The 23206-nt window shown below is 38.2% G+C and overlaps 2 protein-coding genes and 1 pseudogene across 2 annotated transcripts; 2 read left to right on the top strand and 1 right to left on the bottom strand.

Annotated features, from left to right (window-relative positions):
* Window positions 1-25: 25 nt before the first annotated feature.
* On the top strand, window positions 26-9585 carry LOC135634028 (pyrophosphate-energized vacuolar membrane proton pump-like; annotated as a pseudogene).
* A 60-nt stretch (window positions 9586-9645) lies between these two features.
* Window positions 9646-13243, bottom strand: LOC135634029 (heparanase-like protein 3). The gene is made up of 9 exons (XM_065144157.1): window positions 12438-13243; window positions 11774-11810; window positions 11509-11692; window positions 11266-11414; window positions 10820-11053; window positions 10545-10734; window positions 10338-10463; window positions 10096-10195; window positions 9646-10010 (listed from the first exon to the last, which is right to left on the bottom strand). Exons 1-9 carry the CDS (start codon window positions 12750-12752, stop codon window positions 9699-9701), a joined length of 1647 nt encoding a protein of 548 aa, XP_065000229.1. The 5' UTR covers window positions 12753-13243; the 3' UTR covers window positions 9646-9698.
* A 7156-nt stretch (window positions 13244-20399) lies between these two features.
* LOC135634190 (uncharacterized) lies at window positions 20400-21292 on the top strand. The gene has a single exon (XM_065144486.1). The coding sequence runs from the start codon at window positions 20437-20439 to the stop codon at window positions 21025-21027; it is 591 nt and encodes a 196-aa protein (XP_065000558.1). The 5' UTR covers window positions 20400-20436; the 3' UTR covers window positions 21028-21292.
* Window positions 21293-23206: the final 1914 nt, after the last annotated feature.

Below are 23206 nucleotides of genomic sequence, written 5' to 3' on the forward strand. Positions count from 1 at the left end.
GAACAGGGTCTGTATGACTAGATGAACATGTAATTTCATTTGCATTTGCTTTTTCATCAAGTCTTTCAAACTTGAAGATGTCTGATGTTCGGGGCAGCTTCTTGATGCAGCAGCGAATATATTAATTGGAAATCAGGTAAGCACTGCAATGCTACTTTCTGTCAACTTGTGCATGCATTCCGAACTATTATATTCTTATAGGATTGCCAATTGTTATTACATAGAAGAATGTTCCAACTAGCCTGTTGTCGACATCATGAGGTTGGTTGTATTGGAGGAGGCAGCAAATTCCCATGAAGACCCAAATCGAAGGTAAGGTCCAAACCTTTTAGTTATACAAATCGAAAGAAATAATTCTCTTTTATTTTAAATCATTTCATTTACAAGTTTTATGATGCATGTATTTAGCCATTGATTGACATTGACATATAAGTCATGCTATAATGTTAAATTGATGACAATTTCATCTCTATGGCTATGGAAATCCTTCGTCTGTTCCATTCAAGTTACAATATTATTTTCATATCTTGATCTCCCTCCTAATTGTATGATCTCTATTACCTTCAGAATGAACTCAACTAGGACCAATTGAGGGACTTCCTACACTGAATTCCCAAGTGGAAATGCTACTAAAATGAAATGAATCTACTACAGTCCTATTTCTCTCTTTAAATATATCATTTTGAGCGTTCAACAAAGATGAGGATTGAGAGGCACTCTCTCCTTCTCCTTTCCCTCCCTCACCATGTAGATAGAGAAGATAGCAATGACAAAGGTCATCACCACAAGTGAAGGCCACAATCCAACTAAAAGTGCTCATCCAACCAAAATTGGAGCCCCCACATCCTCCCCTTTCCATGTCTACCACTCTCCCTGCTCTACTGGTTGAGGCTGAGTCCATGGAATCAATACAAGAAAAATAAAATAAAAATCTCCAAGAGAGAGAACACAATACCAGTAGCTTTGTCCACATTCACATTCATTTGTTTCTTATGATACTTACTATCAGTGAATCAAATTTCATGAAATCCAAATTAATTGGAACCACAGAAGATTACAGTTTTGATCCCACAGTCCAATGTGATTAATCTAATTGTCTGACCAACAATTTAGGATTGGTTGAGTTATAGTTCATTTATGACTAGATGTGATCCTTTTTTAATTTGTATCACATACTAATATATTTTCCCCTCTCCTGCATCTTGTTTTTTAATTTTTTTTTCAAGAATCTATTATCTACCAAGATAGCATTTTTATAACTATAATGAGTTTTTTATGATATGTTTTTTTAAAAAAATTTATTTTTCATCTATTTGAGAGGCGATATAGCTTTGTTTTGTGAGAAGACGTTAATGAACTATTTTAACTAGTAAAATTTTGATTTCTACACCGAGGTATAAAATATCTTGAGATCAACTTAATTATATCCCCATTCCTAACAACCATAATTTTGGTTGTCTAATAATTAATAACTGATATTTTAATAATAAATTGTTTTATTACATTTTTTGAATTTCTACTAAAGGAAACCACATTTTGACAATAATTTGGTAATATGTTATTAATTATTTATTAACAAAAGGATAATCTTTTTTTTATCAACAGTTAATAATAAACTTCCAATATTTTTTATCTTGCTCAACATATTCCAATGAATATATCAGAGGACAATTTATCAATATGTCCTAATAAATACACTAGAGGTCAAATTATTTATAAAAGCTTAACAACAACTTAATGTTACTTTATATAACTTTAATAGATAAATCTATTCCGATATTTAAGTCATATTAAAGATGATAGTATCTCATTATTAAAAAATCGAAGATGAGAAGTGTGTGAAACCACCACTCAAATGCTATCATCTTTAATCTAAGATTGTCAATAATAATGTGCTAAAATTAGTGTTTAGGCTAATCAAAGACATGAACTATTTTTTGCCAAAATTACATATATATATATATATATATATATATATATATGTATATATCCTAAAAATGTCTTCTATCCGTCTTTATAGATTATGATAATTGAAACTTCAACTAACAATAATAGCCTTCAAATATATATATATATATATATATATATATATATATATATATATATATATATTATCACTTTTTTTTAGCTATGTCTCTAAATTTATGTTTAAGAAACAAAAAATGAAATAATAGGCGAAGTAAAAAAGAAATTTTTTAATATTAAACTCATTGATGATTACGATTAGTAATGATAAATTTGAGTTCATTGGAGGTATGCATGAGAATGGTAAATGTAAATGATATATATATATATATATATATATACACACACACATAATATTTAAATGTTTTAAGGAATATATATGCTATATTAAATTTGTAGGGGCAAATATCTTAACATGTAAAACCAGAGTGGTTATATTTTTGGCTAGATATTGCAAAAAGGACCTCTAACATTATGTGTTTACATTTTAGTCCTTGTGTGCTCGCTCGCTCGCTCGAATAAGCAGCGGCATGGAGTCGCGGAAACGGCATTCCACTACGAAGGGAGCGAGGCGAGCACGAAAGCATCTAAACCCTTGCTTGGCCGCCGCCGTCCGGTGAGGATTAGCGCCGATGGGTGGGGCGATACTGACAGGTCTCTTGACCGAGATCTTGATCCCGGTGGCTGCCGTGGTGCAGTGGCTGCTGGTCTCCAAGGTGAAGCTCTCGTAGGAGAGGCCCGGGAGTAACAAGAACGGGGTGTCCGACTACCTCATTGAGGAGGAGGAAGGGCTCAATGACCACAACGTCGTCGTGAAGTGCGCCGAGATCCAGAGCGCAATCTCGGAAGGTGAGAAATTGGGCATCTTTAGATAGTTGGTCTTGGTTTTGCCAAAAGCAGGAAGGTTTTGTAGAAAGAAACTCCTAAAGGGAAAAAAAAAAATTCCGGATCATTTTGAATATGAAGTTAATATTTTACTTCAACTGTCATTCTTTTTGAAAGAGCGATTCGTTTTTGGCTTAATGATTTTGTTTTCACTTACTTAAGAAGTGTCATAAATAAACTGTAGACTATGTTTTTCTTCTTAATCAATATCGAGAAATATTTTTGGGAACATATATTTGATCATGCTATTTTAATGCACTTTCATAAATTTTTTGCTGCTTGTTTTTGTGAAAAAAGAGGATAAATTTTCAGGGTTAAAACTTTACTTTGGACGTTTATGTGGCTATAATGTTTCATTATGCAATTTTGTGGCTGTAATAGTTGAGATGAGTTTGAATGGGAGAAATAGCTTCAATTGCTCTCATATTGTTTCTTCGTATAATACTAATACTGTAGCTTTACAATTTCTCCAAACTTTATAAAGAGTTTTTATGTAACCCCCCGATTAGTCTTACATCGAAAGTGGATAAGACTAAGACTAACTTATAAAGGTTTGATGAGTATATCACTATCAACTTGAGCTTAAAACATTTTGACCAGTAGCCTAGGCCAAATGAAATTAATAAGTTAGTTAACCCATTAGGTCTAGGTCGCGATATTTGATATTAGAGCTGACCTAATATTTTGGTATAATGAGGGAGCTCAAGTAGGAAAGAACTACCTGTGAATGGAGTTAAAGGACTTGTCATGACTTTGAGTTACCACTGGGCTATGCCTCACATACATCATACTAGGGTTTGATTGGGCTACCCCGATTAGTCCCACAACGAAGATGAGTAAAGCAAATATTGACTTATAAGGGTTTGATGAGTGTACTATTATCAACTTCAGCTTAAGCATTTTGATCAGTGGTCTAGACCAACCAAAGTTGATAGGTCAGTTAATCCATCAAGTCAAAAGTCAGTGACATTTTGTATGCTATTTTTTGATGTTGGAAGGTGAGTTTTATCTTCTTAAAACTGATTCACATGCTCACAACTGCTTGGCTATCTTAGAAGGTGCTCTCTTTCGTCGGTCTTCATTATGCTTATATGCTTATGTTTACCTTTTGGAACGATTCTTTTTTAATGCAAATTTGGTACTTCTTGTCGATAACACAATTTGTTAGGTTACAAGGACGATGAGAATTGGGAAGATTCACTTTGTTGTTTAATCTTTTGTATGGTTTTACCCATTAAAAAGCACCCAGAGTCAACATTGGGAACAAAAGGAGCAACACAGAGCATGCTAGAGCTTGATTTCGAAATGTCCATCTTTGTAAATGATGCAATTCACATGTCTTAATTTTCTTAGCTAAGTGTCACAATTTCATGACAGTCAATGGAATTTACAGCAAAGGAATTCTAGAAACTTATGCTATTTGATCTCTTACTTGCCAAAAAGGATATTAATATTCACCATTTTTCTTCAAGAGATTATCTCAACATATATCATTTATGTCTCCCATTAATTATATGGAATTCACCTTCGCTTTTGAAAGTGTAGCTGCCTTCTATAGATACTTTGTTTATGACAATATTAAATTTATTCCTGACAATGTTAAACTTTTCAGAGCAAATTGCTCAATGTGAACAATTGATAATTGTTTTTGGTGTGTTATCTATAAAATATTTATCTTGCATATTGGCAGGCATATTAGATGAAAATGGTGTGTTAAATTTTTTTTATTATAGTTATTCGTGGAATGGTTAGTATCAATCGTTAGAGGCAATCATAATTACCAGTTATATAAATATCATCGTTTATTGGAAACAAACTTACAGTTAGCACTCATTAACTACACAAATCTTCTGACTCTGATTCAGTTGATTATTTTCTTGCTGCACCTGAATGTCAACCATAACACATTGGTAGACATGATACTTTGCAGCTGGGATTTGCTTAAATCTTTTCTTCTTATTATTATTTCTGCATCTTAGTCTTTTCTGTTTTGATCACCTTAAGAAATTGCAAATACTATATACACTGAATGGTGATCTCCTATGGATGGTAATCTGATATAAAACTCCCTATGCATGTGAACAGGAGCAACTTCATTCCTTTTCACTGAATACCAGTACGTTGGAATCTTCATGGTTGCTTTTGCAGTTCTGATCTTCCTCTTTCTTGGTTCTGTGGAAGGCTTTAGCACAAAAGCCCAGCCATGCACCTATAGCAAGGATAAGTATTGCAACCCAGCACTTGCAAATGCTGGCTTCAGTGCCACCTCCTTCTTGCTTGGCGCAACAACTTCCCTGGTTTCTGGTTTTCTTGGGATGAAAATTGCGACCTTCGCGAATGCAAGAACAACTCTAGAAGCTCGGAAGGGTGTTGGAAAAGCTTTCATCACTGCTTTCTGGTCCGGTGCAGTCATGGGCTTCTTGTTGGCAGCAAATGGCTTGTTGGTTCTTTACATTGCAATCAACTTATTCAAATTATATTATGGTGATGACTGGGAAGGCCTTTTTGAATCTATAACTGGTTATGGTCTTGGTGGGTCTTCCATGGCACTTTTTGGGAGAGTTAGGGGGTGGAATTAACACAAAAGCTGCTGATGTTGGTGCTGACCTTGTTGGTAAGGTCGAGAGGAACATTCCTGAAGATGACCCTAGGAATCCAGCTGTAAGTTCCTCTAGTTTTTATGAAAATGCATGTTTTCTTCCTATGTGCTTTTGTGATAAATCACTAGATTTTTTTTTTGGGTGGGGGGGGGTGGGGGGGTTCAAACCTCGTGCTTTTATCTTGTGCTAACATTTTGGCATTATCTGCTAGATATTCCAGATTGATATATCCTGTTCATATAAATGTCTTCTCTTCCTCTTTGAACTTATAGATATATCTTATAGGTGATCGCTGATAATGTTGGAGACGCTGTTGGGGATATTGCTGGGATGGGATCTGATCTTTTTGGATCATATGCTGAATCATCATGTGCTGCCCTTGTTGTTGCCTCTATATCTTCGTTTGGAGTCAACCATGAGTTTACTGCAATGTGCTATCCTTTGCTCGTTAGCTCCATGGGCATCATAGTTTGTTTAGTAACTACTCTCTTTGCAACTGATTTTTTCGAGATAAAGTCTGTAAAGGAGATTGAGGCTGCTCTAAAGAAGCAGCTTATAGTCTCTACTGCACTTATGACAGTTGGTATTGCAATCATCAGTTGAATTGCTCTCCCTTCGACATTCACAATTTTCAGTTTTGGTGACCAGAAGCAGGTCAAAAACTGGTTAGTATCATGTTCCTTTTATTTCACTAAATGGTGAGTTTTTAAGGCGGTCTAATCATCAGAGACATTCAGGGAGTTGTTTTTCTGTGTTGCAATTGGATTATGGGCTGGCCTGGTTATTGGGTTTGTCACCGAAAACTATACAAGCGATGCATATAGGTAAGAAATTGGTTTTTCTATATTTCTTAACATGAGCTACCATGATCTGGCTTTTATAGAATGTGCCCTGTTCTTACTATTTTTGCAGTCCTGTTCAAGATGTTGCTGATTCCTGCCGAACTGGGGCCGCTACTAATGTCATTTTTGGACTGGCTTTAGGATATAAGTCTGTCATTATCCCAATTTTTGCCATTGCTGTCAGCATATTTGTTAGTTTTAGTCTTGCGGCCATGTATGGTATTGCTGTTGCTGCTTTAGGCAAGCTGTTGCTACTGGTCTGGCCATTGACGCATATGGGCCCATCAGTGACAATGCTGGAGGCATTGCTGAGATAGCTGGAATGAGTCACAGAATTCGGGAGAGAACAGATGCACTTGATGCTGCAGGCAACACCACTGCAGCCATAGGAAAGGTATCATAATTTTATTGCTAAAATAGTTTTCTGCATTCTATTAACTGTGTTGGAGCTGCTAGAAGCTTAGGGAGGTAACCTGTGCCTAGGATGTAGTGACCAGAACCTTGGTACAATGTATATTTATTTTATTTTAGATGGGTTGATGCACACTCTGGTTAAAGATGATGTTTACGTTGCTATGTTAATTTAGAAATTTGTTTGTAACTGCTGATGCAGATAGCAACAGTGGTAAAACTGCAACCCACAAATTTCAGTGCTGTTTGTGTTGGCTTTTTTTTGCCATGTAGAACACTACTTGGGAAAATATGTTGAGAAAAAGCTACTTTTACAAATTTTTAAAGGCTATTTGCCTAAAGTCATTCTAGATTTAGAAGAAGTCATCTGTTCCAGGGATGATGCTTGTACTATTTTAGTTGATATTCTAGGTTTATCTATTGGTTGCATGTCAGAAAGGTTCTGTTGCAACTGCAACTGCAATTGTTTGATTGTCATTATTGCTTGCTATTAAGATTGTATTTGGATCGTTAATAATTTTATTCATCTCGAGTCTTGTTTATAATTTTCATTCATATTTTAATGCCTTTTCCCAGGGCTTTGCCATTGGTTCAGCTGCCTTGGTGTCTCTTGCACTCTTTGGTGCTTTTGTCAGTCGAGCAGCTATTTCCACTGTAGATATTCGTTCTAACACCAAAGGTGTTCATTGGGTTGATTGTTGGTGCGATGCTTCCTTACTGGTTCTCAGCCATGACCATGAAGAGTGTCGGCAGTGCAGCTCTGAAGATGGTGGAGGAGGTCCGAAGGCAGTTCAACACTATACCGGGGCTTATGGATGGTACTGCTAAACCTGATTATGCCACCTGTGTCAAGATCTCCACTGATGCCTCAATCAAGGAGATGATTCCACCTGGTGCTCTGGTGATGCTTACACCCCTGATTGTTGGAACTTTCTTTGGCGTGGAAACCCTATCTGGGGTTCTTGCTGGGTCTCTTGTTTCTGGTGTTCAGGTAAGAATTTGCTTGCTGATGTGACCAGTAGAATTTGTGGCTGAAGGTAATGGTCGTTCTTTGTCACAGATTGCTATCTCTGCATCTAAAACTGGCGGTGCATGGGACAATGCTAAGAAGTACATCGAGGTAAAGCCACTCTTCCTTTCTCATGTTTTCTTTTGCATGCTACTGTGTTCCTGAATCCTGATTTTTCCATACATTTATGATCCTTTCTTATTTAAAATAATGATAAATTGCAAGATAGCAAAATTGTACTTGCTTAAACTTTGGTTTACATGAGGTTAGGTGTCTTAAATTTCTCATAGTTCCACATCAGAATCTGTAGTTACCTAACACAATTATTCAAACTGCTAATTTTGGATGGCGTTGGTAGGCTGGGGCATCAGACCATGCTAGGAGCCTCGGCCCTAAGGGATCTGCTCCTCACAAGGCTGCTGTTATTGGTGACACCATCGGGGACCCTCTCAAGGATACGTCCGGGCCATCACTTAACATCCTTATCAAGCTAATGGCTGTGGAATCTCTGGTGTTTGCACCAATCGTTGCAACTCATGGAGGTCTCCTGTTCAAGATCTTCTAACTTGATGGCAGTGAGGAAACTCAAGGATCATTGTTCTTTACACTGCTCAAATCTCCATCGATCTCAATATTTGATCAGTAATTGCAACTTGTTATTTATTTTTCTTTTGCTTTTCCTGTCATATTTTCTATTCATCTGTCATTAGTTGAAACTGTAGTGTTATATAGGTCAGCATCCATGGACCCATTGTGGGCAAGGAGGTCGACAAAATTTTATTATGTTTGAAGATGACAATCATTGTGGTGAATTGACTGTTGTCACTCTTGTGAGATTAAGAAAGTTTACCATACATCTTTGTGTTTGAAGTTTGTTGGCTCTCCTGCTGGATCTACTATTAATTTACTTGTCAAAATTGAAAATGTGTGATTGTGGAAGCAAAAGTAAACATAAGGCAAGCAAAGATTTGTTTCATCCTGTAGTTTGTGAAAAAGTTAGATGTAAGGACTAGTGGAAAACAGAAAAGAAATCCAACTTGTTATTTATTTTTCTTTTGCTTTTCCTGTCATATTTTCTATTCATCTGTCATTAGTTGAAATTGTAGTGTTATATAGGTCAGCATCCATGGACCCATTGTGGGCAAGGAGGTCGACAAAATTTTATTATGTTTGAAGATGACAATCATTGTGGTGAATTGACTGTTGTCACTCTTGTGAGATTAAGAAAGTTTACCATACATCTTTGTGTTTGAAGTTTGTTGGCTCTCCTGCTGGATCTACTATTAATTTACTTGTCAAAATTGAAAATTTGTGTGATTGTGGAAGCAAAAGTAAACATAAGGCAAGCAAAGATTTGTTTCATCCTGTAGTTTGTGAAAAAGTTAGATGTAATCCAGATGCAAGAAGATGGAGGATTGTGTTAGGTCACTTCACTGATAATCAGATCTCATAAAAATATGACGACCCAAAATAGTTAAGATTTATGATTTTGTTGTTATTGTTGCATAGAAGGGGGCAATGGAAGGTTGATTTTTGTGTATGAAATTAGTTATCATATTCTTTATAATTCTAGTTGAAGGCAGGCCTTAGGAATATAATAAGGTTATTATGTTACTTGAGAGATTAGAGTTTGAACCATAGAAATAATTTTTCTATATTTAGAGGGATGATTGAGTATGTTGACTCTTCTTGAAACCGCGGGAACAAGAAGATTTGAGTACATTGATTCTTTCTAACCGCATGCGAGTTTCGTGCATTTCTAGTTTATTTTGAGATCTTGATGTGTCAATCATGATTTTAAATAAAATAATCATCTCTAATTTCAGCTTTAATCCTTAGCAAGTTCTTCAATAATTAGACAATTTTGGTTTACTTCCTTTATTTCACTTATTATTTGATCAAACATTCTCAGAAAAAGAACCACAACCAATCATGCATGAATGGACTACTTTGTAGTCCATCCTCCATGAATTGAGCAGCACAATATTACCTACAAGCCGGCGCATGGAAATAAGGAATGTGGGCAAAGACAATGGAGAATGGGTCAACTGTGATGGGCTCTGATGCTGCAACTTTCACAGGTTCAAGCTCTGGAATATGGCCATCTGAGTCCACAGCCAAGATGTGGCCATTCAGCAGCATGGTCTGGCTGTGGATGTCCCCATCCTTGGCTGTCAAGTGGTACTCCTCCCTTGTGGATTCAGCTGTCTTCAGAGCAGAGTAAGCAGTCTTGGTGGTGACAAAAACTTCAGTGGTGGTGTTGCCACTGAGATTGATCAACAGCAGTGTGATCCCTTGCTGCCAATGTTGTTTGAAGCAAATGCATCAAGGCCAAGTTTTGAAGAGGCAATGAAACAGTTGTGACATGATGTTGTCTACTCACAGATTCTTTGGCACAGTGTGAATAAGCCCTTGTCATTCTGCTTCCAGTGAAGTTTGTCCGCAGAACTTGTTTCCCCATCAGCCGGTGCCACAAAAGAGCACTGCATCAACAAACCAGATCAGTTTCTCTTTCAATTCAAGGTTCAATTCAAGATTGTTATGTTTGGCAAAGAACTCTGGCATGGAAGTCAGTTGATTCATCGAACGAACGATCAACTTCTACTTCAAAGTGTTGTGGTTCACCTGTAGTAATCAGGATTGGGATGGAAAGTGGTGGTGTTGAGGAGACCATAGTTTCCTCCAACCAGTGACTGCCTGCAGTAGGTCTTGGTGTTGTATGTGGATGACATGCCGAGTTGATCCAGGTACCTGCCAGTTCATGAAGCAACCATGGTGATGTCCTCAGAGATTGTTCTGGACACTCAGAAGTGGTGGAACTGTCTTGCTCACCAGAAGCTGAAGACAAAGGAATCAGTCACCAGATGATGGCCACTGTTGTAAGCTCCTCCTGCTTCACCAACCCAGGCAGTGGCAGAAGTGCTTCCACTGCTGAGGATTCCTTGAAGAGAGCTGAAAGTGGCGGCTTCACCATCCAGATAAGTTGGATCAAGAATTTTCTCAACCAAGTGCTGATCAACACCTGAACATAGTACACATCTTATGTAAATCATGTCACTAAAAAGAGAGTTATCTGCAAGAGAGAGAGAGAGCTGCAGCAATTATACCTGGACCAAGATTATAGATGTGGTGAGTGATCACATCCAATGAGTTGGGTTTGGTCTTGTTGACTAGTTCAGTGAACCAGCCTGCATCAAAGAAGCCCCCTGGTGCCAGTACCAGTGGTTTGACTGGGAAGCCTTGGTAGATGTCATTGATGATTGATTTGAGGGTGATCACATCTGCAGCATACTGGTCTGCACCAATTCTAGCTCCAACTCCAGATCCACTTAGTTCATTGCCTGAGACAGATGAAACCAAACCTTCATCCTTACTGGGGTAAAAGTTCTGTGCTGATCAATGAAGATAAACTATTCAGTGGTTGAGAAGTCCCAAATGATGATGTTAACAAGTAATTGTTGGCATGCTTTCTGATATTTCAAGCATTAAAGCAATGATGTGAACAAGTTCCAGTCTTTTTCCAACCTGCAATTCTTGGTCAAGGTGGACTTACCAAGCTCCCAACCATGGATGGCGTAACCCTTATCGACTGTATATCGAATGAGAGAAGCGGCATTGGTGTAGTTCCAAGGTCCTCCTAGTGAGCCATCACTCTCAGGAACCCTTCCATTGAGGGCATTCAACCCAAAAATGATGAGTGCCCTGAAGCAAAGATAGGATGAAGTTTCTGAGTGATCTCAGAGAGTGAAGTCATTCGTGAACAGTAAAATCCGAGCATGCTGGAGAAAATTTCTACCCTGCTTTGTCGAAGAACTCATTCAGCTCATCCCATCTTGACATGGGTAAGCATCCTTGAGAGAAACCAAACATCTCAGAAGTGTTCTTGAGGAATGGCACACATGGCCGTTGTGGATTTCCTGTGTCGTATATGACCTTATCTTGCAAGGAACCCCCCAGGCGAAGTTTCAGTGGAGAGAATGCTGTAAAAGAGGAAGAAGATGATAGCGAAACAAGTGAAAATAACATCAGAATCATTCATCTTCACAAGTTCAGAAGTTCACCTTTCACTGCATTCAACAAGATGGGGTTGGATAGATCCTGCATGGAGTAAAAGATGAAACACCTGTGTCAATCATGATGTATGAATCAATGCTGGATTCAAATTCAAACTATGGCAACTGCACAAAAGGATTATAGAATTACCAAATGTACACATCATAGCTCAAAATATATAGATCATTTTCATCAAACAAAGACTTAAAACTCTGCTAATTATTCATGTTGTTTTGTCATATCTACAGTTAACATTCAACAGAGTTCCCTTGTGATCCACAGTTTTTCCATTGAATCATTTTGTAGCTTGGACATGTTTCTAATCCAAGTGATATGATAGATTTCTATCATGTTATCTGAACCCTAATGTAACAGCAGAGTTGCAGAAAAAAAAAAAAAATCTAACATTTAGATAAGAAATGTAAGAAATATTTGTGAAGGTCAAGATAGATAAAGCAAGAATACACAATTCATGGCCCCCCCATTTCCTAAACCCTTGAAGAAATCCCTCAAAAATGATGCTGTCCTCAACCAGAGTACCCCCGAAGCCTCACTCCACCTCATGATCACAAGAACAAACAAAACTCCAATAATCCATGGTTGACACAGTCCAGATCTTGATGGTAGTCAGAACCTTAGTGCTAACACTGATAGAAGCCAACCCAAACTCACCAGATTGAGCATGGAAGCCAACCCCCAGCTGCATGTCCCATAGTCACATTTCTCAGGTGGCCACCAATCCAGTGTAGCACACACAAAATCCTCATCTGTCACGGCAATGGCTGCCGCGCCGTCCACAACCACGGCCGCCTTGCCCAGTCCGCCGCCGGAGTACGCCGCCACCGGCCCAGCCAGCCACAGAGACCCCCAGAAACAGAACCCAAGCAGCTGAGCCAGAAGAGCGCCACCACCCATCTCCCCCCGCCTTCTCCTCCTCTCAGTACTCAGACAAACAAAGCGAGGCTCAAGGCAAATATAGCACTCCATTCTAGAGAGAGAGGGGAGAGGAAGGAAATATGATGGTTTACTGCTTGGGTTTGGTGGAGAAAATTAAGTTTGGAATCTCTTGGAGAGGGAAAGGTAACTTTTGATTGCTTTCCCTGAGGTCATTCTACCCCACTGGAGCATCACTGTTGCCACTGACTGCTACTGACAAAAGGTACCAAGTTTCCAAGAGGATTTGGCTCAGCTGAGGAGTTTTAAGGAATGTCAGTAGTCAATGGTGAGCATCTGCAGGGAAGATGGATTCTTAGCTTTTAATCCTCTTCCACAGATGGATAAGAGATGCAACCTCTGAACAATGCAGTGGCCTTCTTCCAAAGAAATCTCTTCATGTAGCTTGTGAGTGCAGAAAGAGAGGGTGGTTAGTGGTTTGGCATGAGAAAGAGACAACTCACCCATCACAACCACTCAGTTGGCATCCACAGGTTGAAGTGGCAAGAAGGTTGCATGCAAGCAAAGACTCTCACATGAGATTTCTTCCTCTCAAGAGGGAGTACCTAAGCAAGATGATGACAGGGGCAGGTTGGAGCCTGTGGAATCCATCTAAGTCAGGCTTTTTCTTGCTTGTGGTGTGCACTTGGCAAGGGAACAGAGGCTACCAACTGCAAGGGCCCAAGAAGATGAACAACCCTGCAATGCAACCACTCCTTTGGGTTAGATAGATTTGTGGGCACATGAAGGCAGGTCAGTGGCATGAGAGAAGACAAAATGAAGTCTAATCTCTGTCTGTGACTAATCAAAACAAATCTTTTAATTGGAAGAAAAAATAATTGGAAGGGTCAATTCTGGATTGACAAGTTATGTTTCAACTTGGATTGACTTCCTCTGCCCCCTGCCTTTAGAAAAGTATTAGGAACATGAGTGAGCATATGTGGCTTTATGTCTGCATATTAGGCTCTATATCATGCAGATCTCAGTTGGATTAGATGGAGCTTTATGTGAATTCCTTTTTTAGTTAACTGTGTTCAGCCTAAGCATGGTCATTGATTTCAAGTCTTGTTGACCTATTTATGAACAGCTAAATTGGGGAATAATTAGCAATCTTGGCAAGGATTTCTTTTTCCCTTTTTTGCAAGGTCTAAAACCAGCCAACATTTATTTACTAGGCTTTTAGTGAGTTAGTATAATAAATTACTGCATATGATTACTATGCAGTAATCAATTTTCATAATATTACTACATACAGCATTTCACAAGTAAAATCAAACACATGTAGAAACAATTATTCATGTGCACATGTCTGCAAGATTCAGAGTAAGACAAAGCAATTGGGAGTTTGAGACAGCTGAGTTGATCACTGGTGAAATCCATATCTTGACTCAAAAACTTGACATCTGGCTTACAGATAAAACTAAAATTATAGGCCAACCAGAATCTGATCCCATCTCAACTAGCATAAGAAGTAATAAAATGGTGTTGACTTTCCAGTCTAAAGCTCCTCCATTTTGTAGCTATTTAACAGTTTAAACCTTGATGTCATGGTGATAGAAGAGGACTGCATTGTCCCATTAGTGGACCAAATTAGAATCTTAGTTCAATTTACTTAGTAGAAGAAGCCACAAATGGATCTTGAACTGTCCAGTTCTTTAAGCTCTATTATTTGGCTAGTTACAGTAGGTGAGACAGAGAGGACTGCAAAACCAAACCCTAAACACCAAATTTTAGCTTCCATCATGGTGATAGCTGAGAGCTGCATTGTCATTAGAGTGAACCAAGGAGTACTTCTTCCCCAGGCTAATCCTACTTGCAGATGGATTTTATTGGTTCCTTGCATTAAAATTTGACAGCAGGGAACTTTTAGGAAGTCACATCAATGTCATCAAACTAAAGAAGAAGAATTGGGTGTCCTCCAAATCAAGAACCAGATACAAGAATCAATGAATCAACCATGTGTGATTTCTTCCAAGACTCAGAAGTAGTCATGATTGGCTGTATCAGCTAGCTAATCTGTTTATTCCTCAGGCTGCATTGCTTGAATACTGTGGGTGGTTTCAGGGTCATGTGGGAACAAGAACTATTCAGCTGAAGTGATTGCATTCAAAGATAAGATATGATAGTGCAGGAAAGGACTGTGTTGACAGCTTTTATGTGTTGCTGTTCACCTAAACCATAACATAATCTACCAAAAAGGTTGACAAATCTTATCTTCAGTTTCAACTGATGTAGAGGTCAAACTGACATGTGACCATATGGTCAAACATCAACAGATGCTATCAATTCCTAACTGGATCATCAAAACCACCAAAGTCAGTCTTGTAAGTTGCATTTATTCTTTGTGCAAGTGAATCAGACTTGTTTACCAAAGCCTTAGTCTATGCTGAGCATTTTCCCTACAAAGTGTTGGATTGCACCCCTTGCCTTTGTCTCTTCTCTTGCAAGTCATCTATCATATGTATCAAGCCATATGGAAGCTGTGATAGTCCTCAACAGTGGAAAGTTCTATACCAAACCACACATATACTCCTTCCTCATGCCATGATGAAATCATTGGGGTTGTAGCTTTTAGACTGGTTGAGACTTGCTTGATATGACTATCACTGTGTAGAAGATAACCTCTTTCTTTTTTCTCCCATGGTGGATGAAGTTTTTCTTTGATGCAACTATAAGAAGTGCATTTTTCTCTAATCCTTAATAGCATCAACTCTAGATTGGTAAGTGATATTCATCCTATCGGGATCGTCAAATGACAAATGAGGTAATCGGATCGACTACAAAAGTGAAAATATTTTTTGATTCAAAAATAATTTAAAAATATTTCTCAAGCCCTAAACGATTCAGGATTTCCGGCTATAAATAAAGCGTAACGACAGAGATTCTTCTTCTCGTCTCATTTCTCCACTTCTTATATTTATATATTCGGTATCAATAACTATATTTGATATAAACATGCTATAAATATTCATTTGCTATAGATTAACTTGTTGATCCGATCATTCATTTGAATATAAAACTCTTGATTCAAGAACCCACCCCCATGTTGCATTCTTGAATGTAATCACATGGTTGATCTTGATGTTGGCAGCAGCATGAACTCATATCCACTTCAGAACTGATGCATGCATGCATGCAGGTGACAATGGACTGCCTTGGATTGATAAGTTCAAGTGACTGAATTAGAAGACCACAGTTCCCCAACCACACCTCTCTAATCTAATTTCTTTAATGACTTCGATGGATGATTACTACTGATGATTTGATCAGGAACAAAAATGCAAAAGACATTTACAAGCTAGCTTGGTGAGATCTCGAATGATAACCTAACCCAAAAACAAAGCTATGTGCACTCGAAGAAGTCAAATTGAGTAGTCATTCACATGCATGCGAGCTAGATGATCATGATACATCGAAGAATGAAGGATATAGTTGATCGATCATCCACATCCCGCATTGAGAATGCTACAAATATTATTTGAATGATCATGATCCATGGTGTTGTATCTCAAACTGTAATGGTAAGAAACTACTCACGGAATCCATGGTGTCGAATTCGAATAATGTTTATGATGCATGAGATGTGGCATAGGCTGAGACTTCGGCCCAAACCAAATTGGACCAACAGCTACTCTTAACGATACCACCATTGGTCAGAGCATCATCTAATAATAGTGGATGATTGAATCGTACAATTCTCGTTGTCTATATAAATTTAATGTAATATATATATATATGTCTTCTAAGATCGAAAGCACGAAAACGACGAGCTTAATTGACGATTGGTAGATATTACATATGTTAATACAGATTTTGATTGTCTGATATGTCTAAAATTCAAAGCCAATATTTATTCTCGTTAAAGCTCAGTATTGGGATATGGTTGGGTTTGGTAAAGAGTTATGCGATAAAATCTCTTCGATACTAAATAGAATAAGCATGAAATTAGAAGGTTTAGAGAGCTGAGAGTTTATATAGAGTATCTATTATATATAGAGAGCAGTGTATGTGGGACCATTGTATTAGGCTTCAGCAGTCTTCAAGAGCAAGTGCGAGTTAATTCGTGTGAATGGTTCTATGGAATCGTAGAGCATTACTACTTGTGAAAGGTCTCGTACCATCGTGCATTGCATTTATATTATCATACGTTGTGCCAACCATATAAGGTGTTTGGTTAACATATCAGATAGAACACTCGAAAGGTGTCAGCCTAATAATAAGGCTAATTATGTTAGTTAGGTTTAAATAATTTATATTAAAATTTATATATTTATGAAAGTAAACTATGTAACACTATCTATTATAATATCGTCGGTTTTATCAACAAAAAACATAGCAAGTGATAAAATAAAGGACAAAAATATTATTTAATATTATAATTATGTTTTCATTTGTTATGCTTTGATTAAAACTTCTTAGCCAGTAGTAGTCGACAAGAATGACTTAATGGTCGACCTTGCCGATATCGATCCGAGCATTAACGACTGAGATGTTGGCAATGATCGTGACAATAATAGAGCTTGAGGTACTTCTATGGTTTCTTACAAGTGGAGAAGGAGAAAGAGGAGAGAGAGTGATGAAGAGATGTGAGGCAAAAGGAGAAGAGGAAAATGACATGGACGATAGCCACTCATTATCGTCTTGCAACTACGTCGACGTCACTTTGCATCTACATCGACGAGAAGGGAGGTAAAGACCTTGTGTCCTACCGATGTAGATGTCTCACCTCCTATCAACACATATATAGAGTAGTGCGAAAGGAAGAAGAGGAAAGAGAGCGATAAGTGGAGGGTGTATCGATCGATGTCCTCCACCGGTCGGACCACAGAATATCCGACTGAATGAGACCACAAGAGCTTCACCGATCATTGCTCGAATCACAATCGAGTTGCCCGCCTCTAACTTCTAATCCGTGCTAATTCCATGGTTGCTCCATCCGCTCGTCCTCTTTTGCCGCCATCATTGTGGATCAACGATGATGGCGACATGATCCTATGGTGGGGCAATGATTTTAAGGTCATTTTTATGTCATTCTTGTACATATAGGTAGAGGTGACTATAGGTAGCTGGTCGAGGTTGTCATCGATAACTTGCTCAACAATGTTGGCATGACAAATGAGGTAAGTTACGTGGGAGGTGAGCCAGATATTAATGTAGTCCAAGTGAGAAGACATAATTGCAATGAGGGAAGATGTAGAGTTCATCGTCATCCTTAAACTCATTTAGGTACACCAGACACTCGAGGACCCGTGGTATAACCAAAAAAAATATAATTAAGATATTAAAATTATTTTTTACCCATCATTTTTATGTCATTCTTGTACATATTATCACATGCTATATTTTCTGTACGTTAAGATAAATAGAGATAAATATTTTATTTTGATAATTATATGAATTTTAATATAAAATTTTAAAACTAAGAAAAAAAAATACTAAAGAGTTAGGATAACCTATAATTATTCCCCGACGATAATATGATGTTGAAAGATCCATGTGTCTAATCCTTATATCGAATCATCGACGCTAGTGAGGGGTGAGGGTAACCGTAAGTTAATTCAAAGGACTTATCTATATGTAATTTATTGATTCCCAGCTAAAAATAGGCATAATAATTTGATTAAAACATTTCATAGAAAAAAATTCATGGAGACTTTTATATGCCAAGTGTGATTCTCGAGCCAAAAGTGATAGAGAAGCCTAAGGATATTATCTGAAAGAGAGAGAAAGAAGAAAAAGAAGAAAGCCAAAAGGGACCTGTTTTCTTCGTACCAACTTAAATGGCTCGTATTTTGTGCTTGTAATTGGCACTGAAGTTGGTAATGCGTTGAGACCAGGCGTTGACCTCAAGCTTTTGACCTCCGGGGTCATCGGAATGCCAGCGTTGACAAAAGAAATTACTATCGGGTCATAATGGTTGGTCTTTGGCCACTTGGGAAGCTTTTAGAGCAATGAAAAGAGACTCATCCACCCTCCTCTATAAATAAATAAATAAATAAATATTTAAGTCAAACTCAATTTATATTCCTCAAATTTTACATAATAATGATTTTCATGTTTATCTCTTTGTTAAGTATATATATATATATATATTCATTGATATCTCTTTGTTAAGTTGAATTTATTAGATGATAACAAGCATGTACTAAAGATTTGATTGCTTGGAAGCATACTCTCTGTTTTTTTTTTTTTTCCTCCTTTCTCCTCTCCTTTAATGCTGCTTGTCCTTTGTTAGTATCGTACTCATAAGCAAGTTGAGTTAGATCATGGAATTCGACACGGCATAAGCTTAATAAACTTAATGTTAGAAGATGATCGAATTCGATAGTACTAAATCATGAAACTAGCATATCAAAGAGAAGCTCTTTCAATTCACAATAATAGTAAAAAAAATTAAGAGATTTAAAATATAATATTTTGATTAATTTTATGTTAAAAATAGATAAGACTAAAATTTATGTCTGATCGATATATTATTATCAACTTCAGTTTAAACATTTTGATCAGTAATCAATATCAAAACCGAGTGCTCGAGTAGAAAATATTACTCATAGTATCAATGTATTACTGCGCTATATATATATCGTACTAAGTTTTAATGAATGACATAAATAATTAAATATACTCTTACTTATAAAATAATATATTTTGATAATCATCAAAATAAAATATGAGTTAATTAGATATTACTCGGATGTGAAGGATCGTCCGAACTATAATAGAAACGTGATAGGTCCGATTTATATATAAGAGGAAATATTAAGACATATCGTGGTTAATAGATCCTTTCTGAGGATATGAGACACAGATGCATGAATGAAATGGTTGATAGGACACTGTTAGGATATGCATATCTCGTGACGTTCACAAAATGAATTTGTTGCCTACAAGTTTCTTTAATCGACAAGCTTGCAATGGTCTAAAACCTAAAGCGCTCGATGACCAAACAAAGGGTAGAGTGTCCCAAACAAATTGCTAAGCCACGAGAGAGACAAAGACAAAAGAGAGTCCATCCCATGAGCATGAGGCATGTGGCAACCATGTGCTTTGATGGGTAATGTATTTTGGTTATATTGATTTTAGAATCTAAATAATCTATTTTAATTTTGTTTCTCCAAATATCATTTAATTAATTATTTATTAATTTATTTTTTTAAAAAATAAAATATTCGTTATTTCTATGGGGTGCTCACCAAATTGGAGCTTCTTCTGAAGTGTAATCCATAAGGTATTCTACACCACCAGATTAAGACAAAAACTAAGTTTAAAGCTTCCTGTAGTCCGTCCTTGTGTCACAATAATAATATGCTATGACGTCGATATAACATATATGGACAACAAGAGGAAGGTAGATTTCATGAAATTAACTCACATTGGAGTGATACATTTATATATTTGCAGAATAATATTAATGCCTTACGATAACTCCGGCCCTCACACATCCCAAGAGACAGCTCATAGGGTGCCCTGTTCTTTCGTCCTCGCCCGGTGGGTTCACCGCCTCTGAAGTTGACGCGTGGTTTCTGGCAGCCGTCGGATTGGCGAAATCTGTGAGAGATCGGTTACCCTCCGCCCGCTGTTTTAAACTACCATCTTGTTTTGCTATTGCCCTCACCAAATGTCCTTATTTACGGCGTCACCCCTCCCTGGCTTGCTATAAATAACTCGCCGGAGTCGAGCTAGGTTTGCCCAATTAGCCAGCCGACGCCTCTCTCTCTCTCTCTCTCTCTCTCTGTCTATGTCGTCGTGTTCAAGAAGATCGAGCCGGCCGGTGCTACATGCTCAGCGATCGATATCGCCGGGCGGCGGCTCGTCCGCCTTCGCGTCATCTTCGTCTCGCTTCACCGGCCGGTCTCCGGCCTCCTTCTTCCACCACTACGAGCATCACCGCTCCGCTTCTCCCACCCGCGTCCACCTCGTGGGCGCGGCCCCTTCTCAGAACCCGGCCGTACGCTTCTCCCTCGACCGCTCAACCTCCCCCGGCCGATCCCTTGCCGCCGCCGACAAACGCTCCCCCTCCACGACCGCCGGTCGCGTTCGACGCACCTGCCTCTGCGCCCCCACCACCCACCCCGGCTCCTTCCGCTGCAGACTCCACAAGGGCCTCCACATCCACCACGCCGCTGTTTCCTCGCCATCTAACCGCCTCAACGCCCGCCGCTCGGCGATGACGAACTCCCTGGTCCGGATCGGGGCCGTGGAGGGTGAGTGGGTGAAGCGTGCCCTCGCCGCCCTCATCCGCCCGTCCTCCCACCAGCAACGGCGGAGGGCCGACTTCCATCCTCGCCCTAGCCGCCTCTCCCGCATGTCCAAGGCCGACGGTCCATAGATCCACCGATCTTGAATCAGGTTCGTAAACCTATTCCTTACCGTCACAGCGAGAATCGCCAGCAACCGTCTGATCCCGATCAGAGAGCATTCCGGAGCTCGGTTTTTTGTAGATTTCCGTTTTTTGGGCATTTTTGTACCAAGAAAGGCAGGGAAAAAAGAAACTGGTGGTGGAGAACAAGTCAGATCCGTCAGTTTGTACATAAACTGTTGCGGCAGCTGTTGATGCCGCCAATCGAACAAAGACATCGGAATTGAACTCAGAACACCACCTTCCAATGGTTCTAAAATTAATCTCACTATCAAGTGTGCAAGAAGACTAATCACTCAATCTCAAGTGCAGTTGAATTTGACGATGTGTTGCTCGTTATGAACTGCGGAAGGGGGTAAAGTTTTCCGTCTGTTCCGTTGTGTTCCCGTGATGCTTGCCTCTTGGACTCCGTCAGTGTACGCCCAAACGGCGTCAGTACCATCGCGCTTTGGATGCTCGTTTGGTTTATTCCGTTGAGGTAATGTATTCCGTTTTATTTATTATTTTTCTTATTTTATTTATTTCTTTAACCATCTGTTATTGTATCCTTCGTTGCAGGACCGGCGTGGAATTTTGAGTCTATAAACTTCTCGATGTAAGCAAGACAAACACATCGACAGGAAATAATTAACATTAAATTAAGATTTTATAACTTAATTATCATTGCATTTAAAAGGAAGGACAAAAGGTGGGGGGGACTGAGGACCGGTGACAGCTGGAAGCCATTATTGTTTGCTAAGTTGAAGAATATTTTACCTGTAAATATGGGAAAGAATCTGAGATAAAAGAGAGCTCAATACAAAGCTTTCATGTGGACTCCTTGGAACATATCTTCCAGATTATAGAAGCCAAGGCTTGATGACGAAGGGAAGCAATGAAAGAAAAGGAATCAGATCTGACCCTTTTAAGATTAAGAAGAGGACAATTGGGACAATGACCGGCCAACTAAAGTTGGGAGGAAGACCTGCCAACCGGAATCTTTCACATCCAGTGGTAATGGTACAAATTCAACTTTTTTTTTTTTTTAATTAAACTATTTTAATTATTTTTTATTTTATTTAATAATAATAAATTTTAATATTTTAATTATTTAGGATCGAGTATATGATTTTTTATCTTTAAATATTTAAATTATTTATTATTTAGTAATAATAATAATCTATCTAAAGTTTTTAGGGTATTTTTTTAGGTTTCTATCTCTTGTAATAGTTAAATGTTCGAGGATAAAAAATATTTTTAATTATTTTAATAAATTCACATAGGTATTTTTATCTTAATAATATATATTTCTTGTACATACTATTTGTTAATATCCATAAAGTATTGGTCTAACGATGATTTAAAATATTTTTTTCCTGATATATAAGACACTAGTTACATGAGATATGTCGCTCTTCATCTTACTTATTTAGTTTTTATATCTAAAAGATATTTAAATATTATGATATTATCTTAGATTTATATAATAAATTATATCAATGTAAATTTGGATTTTAATTCGTCTTTGTCATGCGTCTAATTCCTATCCCGTATTTTTTATATACCAAGTATTATTATAGAGTTCACCACTGGTTTGGTATGCTCATCCAAATTCTTATCCGATAACTGACGATAGAGACAGATGCAGTCGTTCCACCATCTTTTACGGGGAAATGACTAATTTGAGATTGTGAGAAGAAATGGTGAGGGATAAGGATGCAGTGACTCCGTTAATAAAAGCGTACAAGCACCGCCGACAAGTGTGTGGGCTACATTAGTGGTTAAAGTAAAGAGTGTCCAATTAGAAGATTACAAACGTATGACGCTAACATGACTTCATCCACGGGAGACTTTGGAGACGGTGACACGAATGCAAAAGTCCATACTACCATATAATGGAAACAGCAACAGCATGGCCTCGTCGACGTCGGCTCTACGGGCCAAGTCTACACCCCACTCATCTGCAAGTCCGGAAAAGATGACCTCGGTGCGTGACCGCTGCTCGTCCTTGGTTTTCCTTGTACTTTATTTCTTAGCAACAAAGTTGGGTAGGTGTGATAGCGTCGAGTGTGGGGGCCAGCCTTGACATTGAGAATCCCTTCTACGCTAAATTACTTATACCCATTTAAAATATTTTTGAAATAAATAAATATAAAAATTATCAGATAAT

Source organism: Musa acuminata, chromosome BXJ3-3 (assembly GCF_036884655.1).
Source record: "Musa acuminata AAA Group cultivar baxijiao chromosome BXJ3-3, Cavendish_Baxijiao_AAA, whole genome shotgun sequence".
NCBI classification, from domain to species: Eukaryota; Viridiplantae; Streptophyta; class Magnoliopsida; order Zingiberales; family Musaceae; genus Musa; species Musa acuminata.

Coding starts and splice junctions, on each gene's coding strand:
- LOC135634029 (XM_065144157.1), bottom strand. CDS start 12,752: ATGGAGTGCTATATTTGCCTTGAGCCTCGCTTTGTTTGTCTGAGTACT. Junction 11,054..11,265: donor CATCCATGGTTGGGAGCTTG/GTAAGTCCACCT, acceptor CATCTGTCTCAG/GCAATGAACTAAGTGGATCT. Junction 10,196..10,337: donor CCCAATCCTGATTACTACAG/GTGAACCACAAC, acceptor TTGTTGATGCAG/TGCTCTTTTGTGGCACCGGC.
- LOC135634190 (XM_065144486.1), top strand. CDS start 20,437: ATGTCGTCGTGTTCAAGAAGATCGAGCCGGCCGGTGCTACATGCTCAG.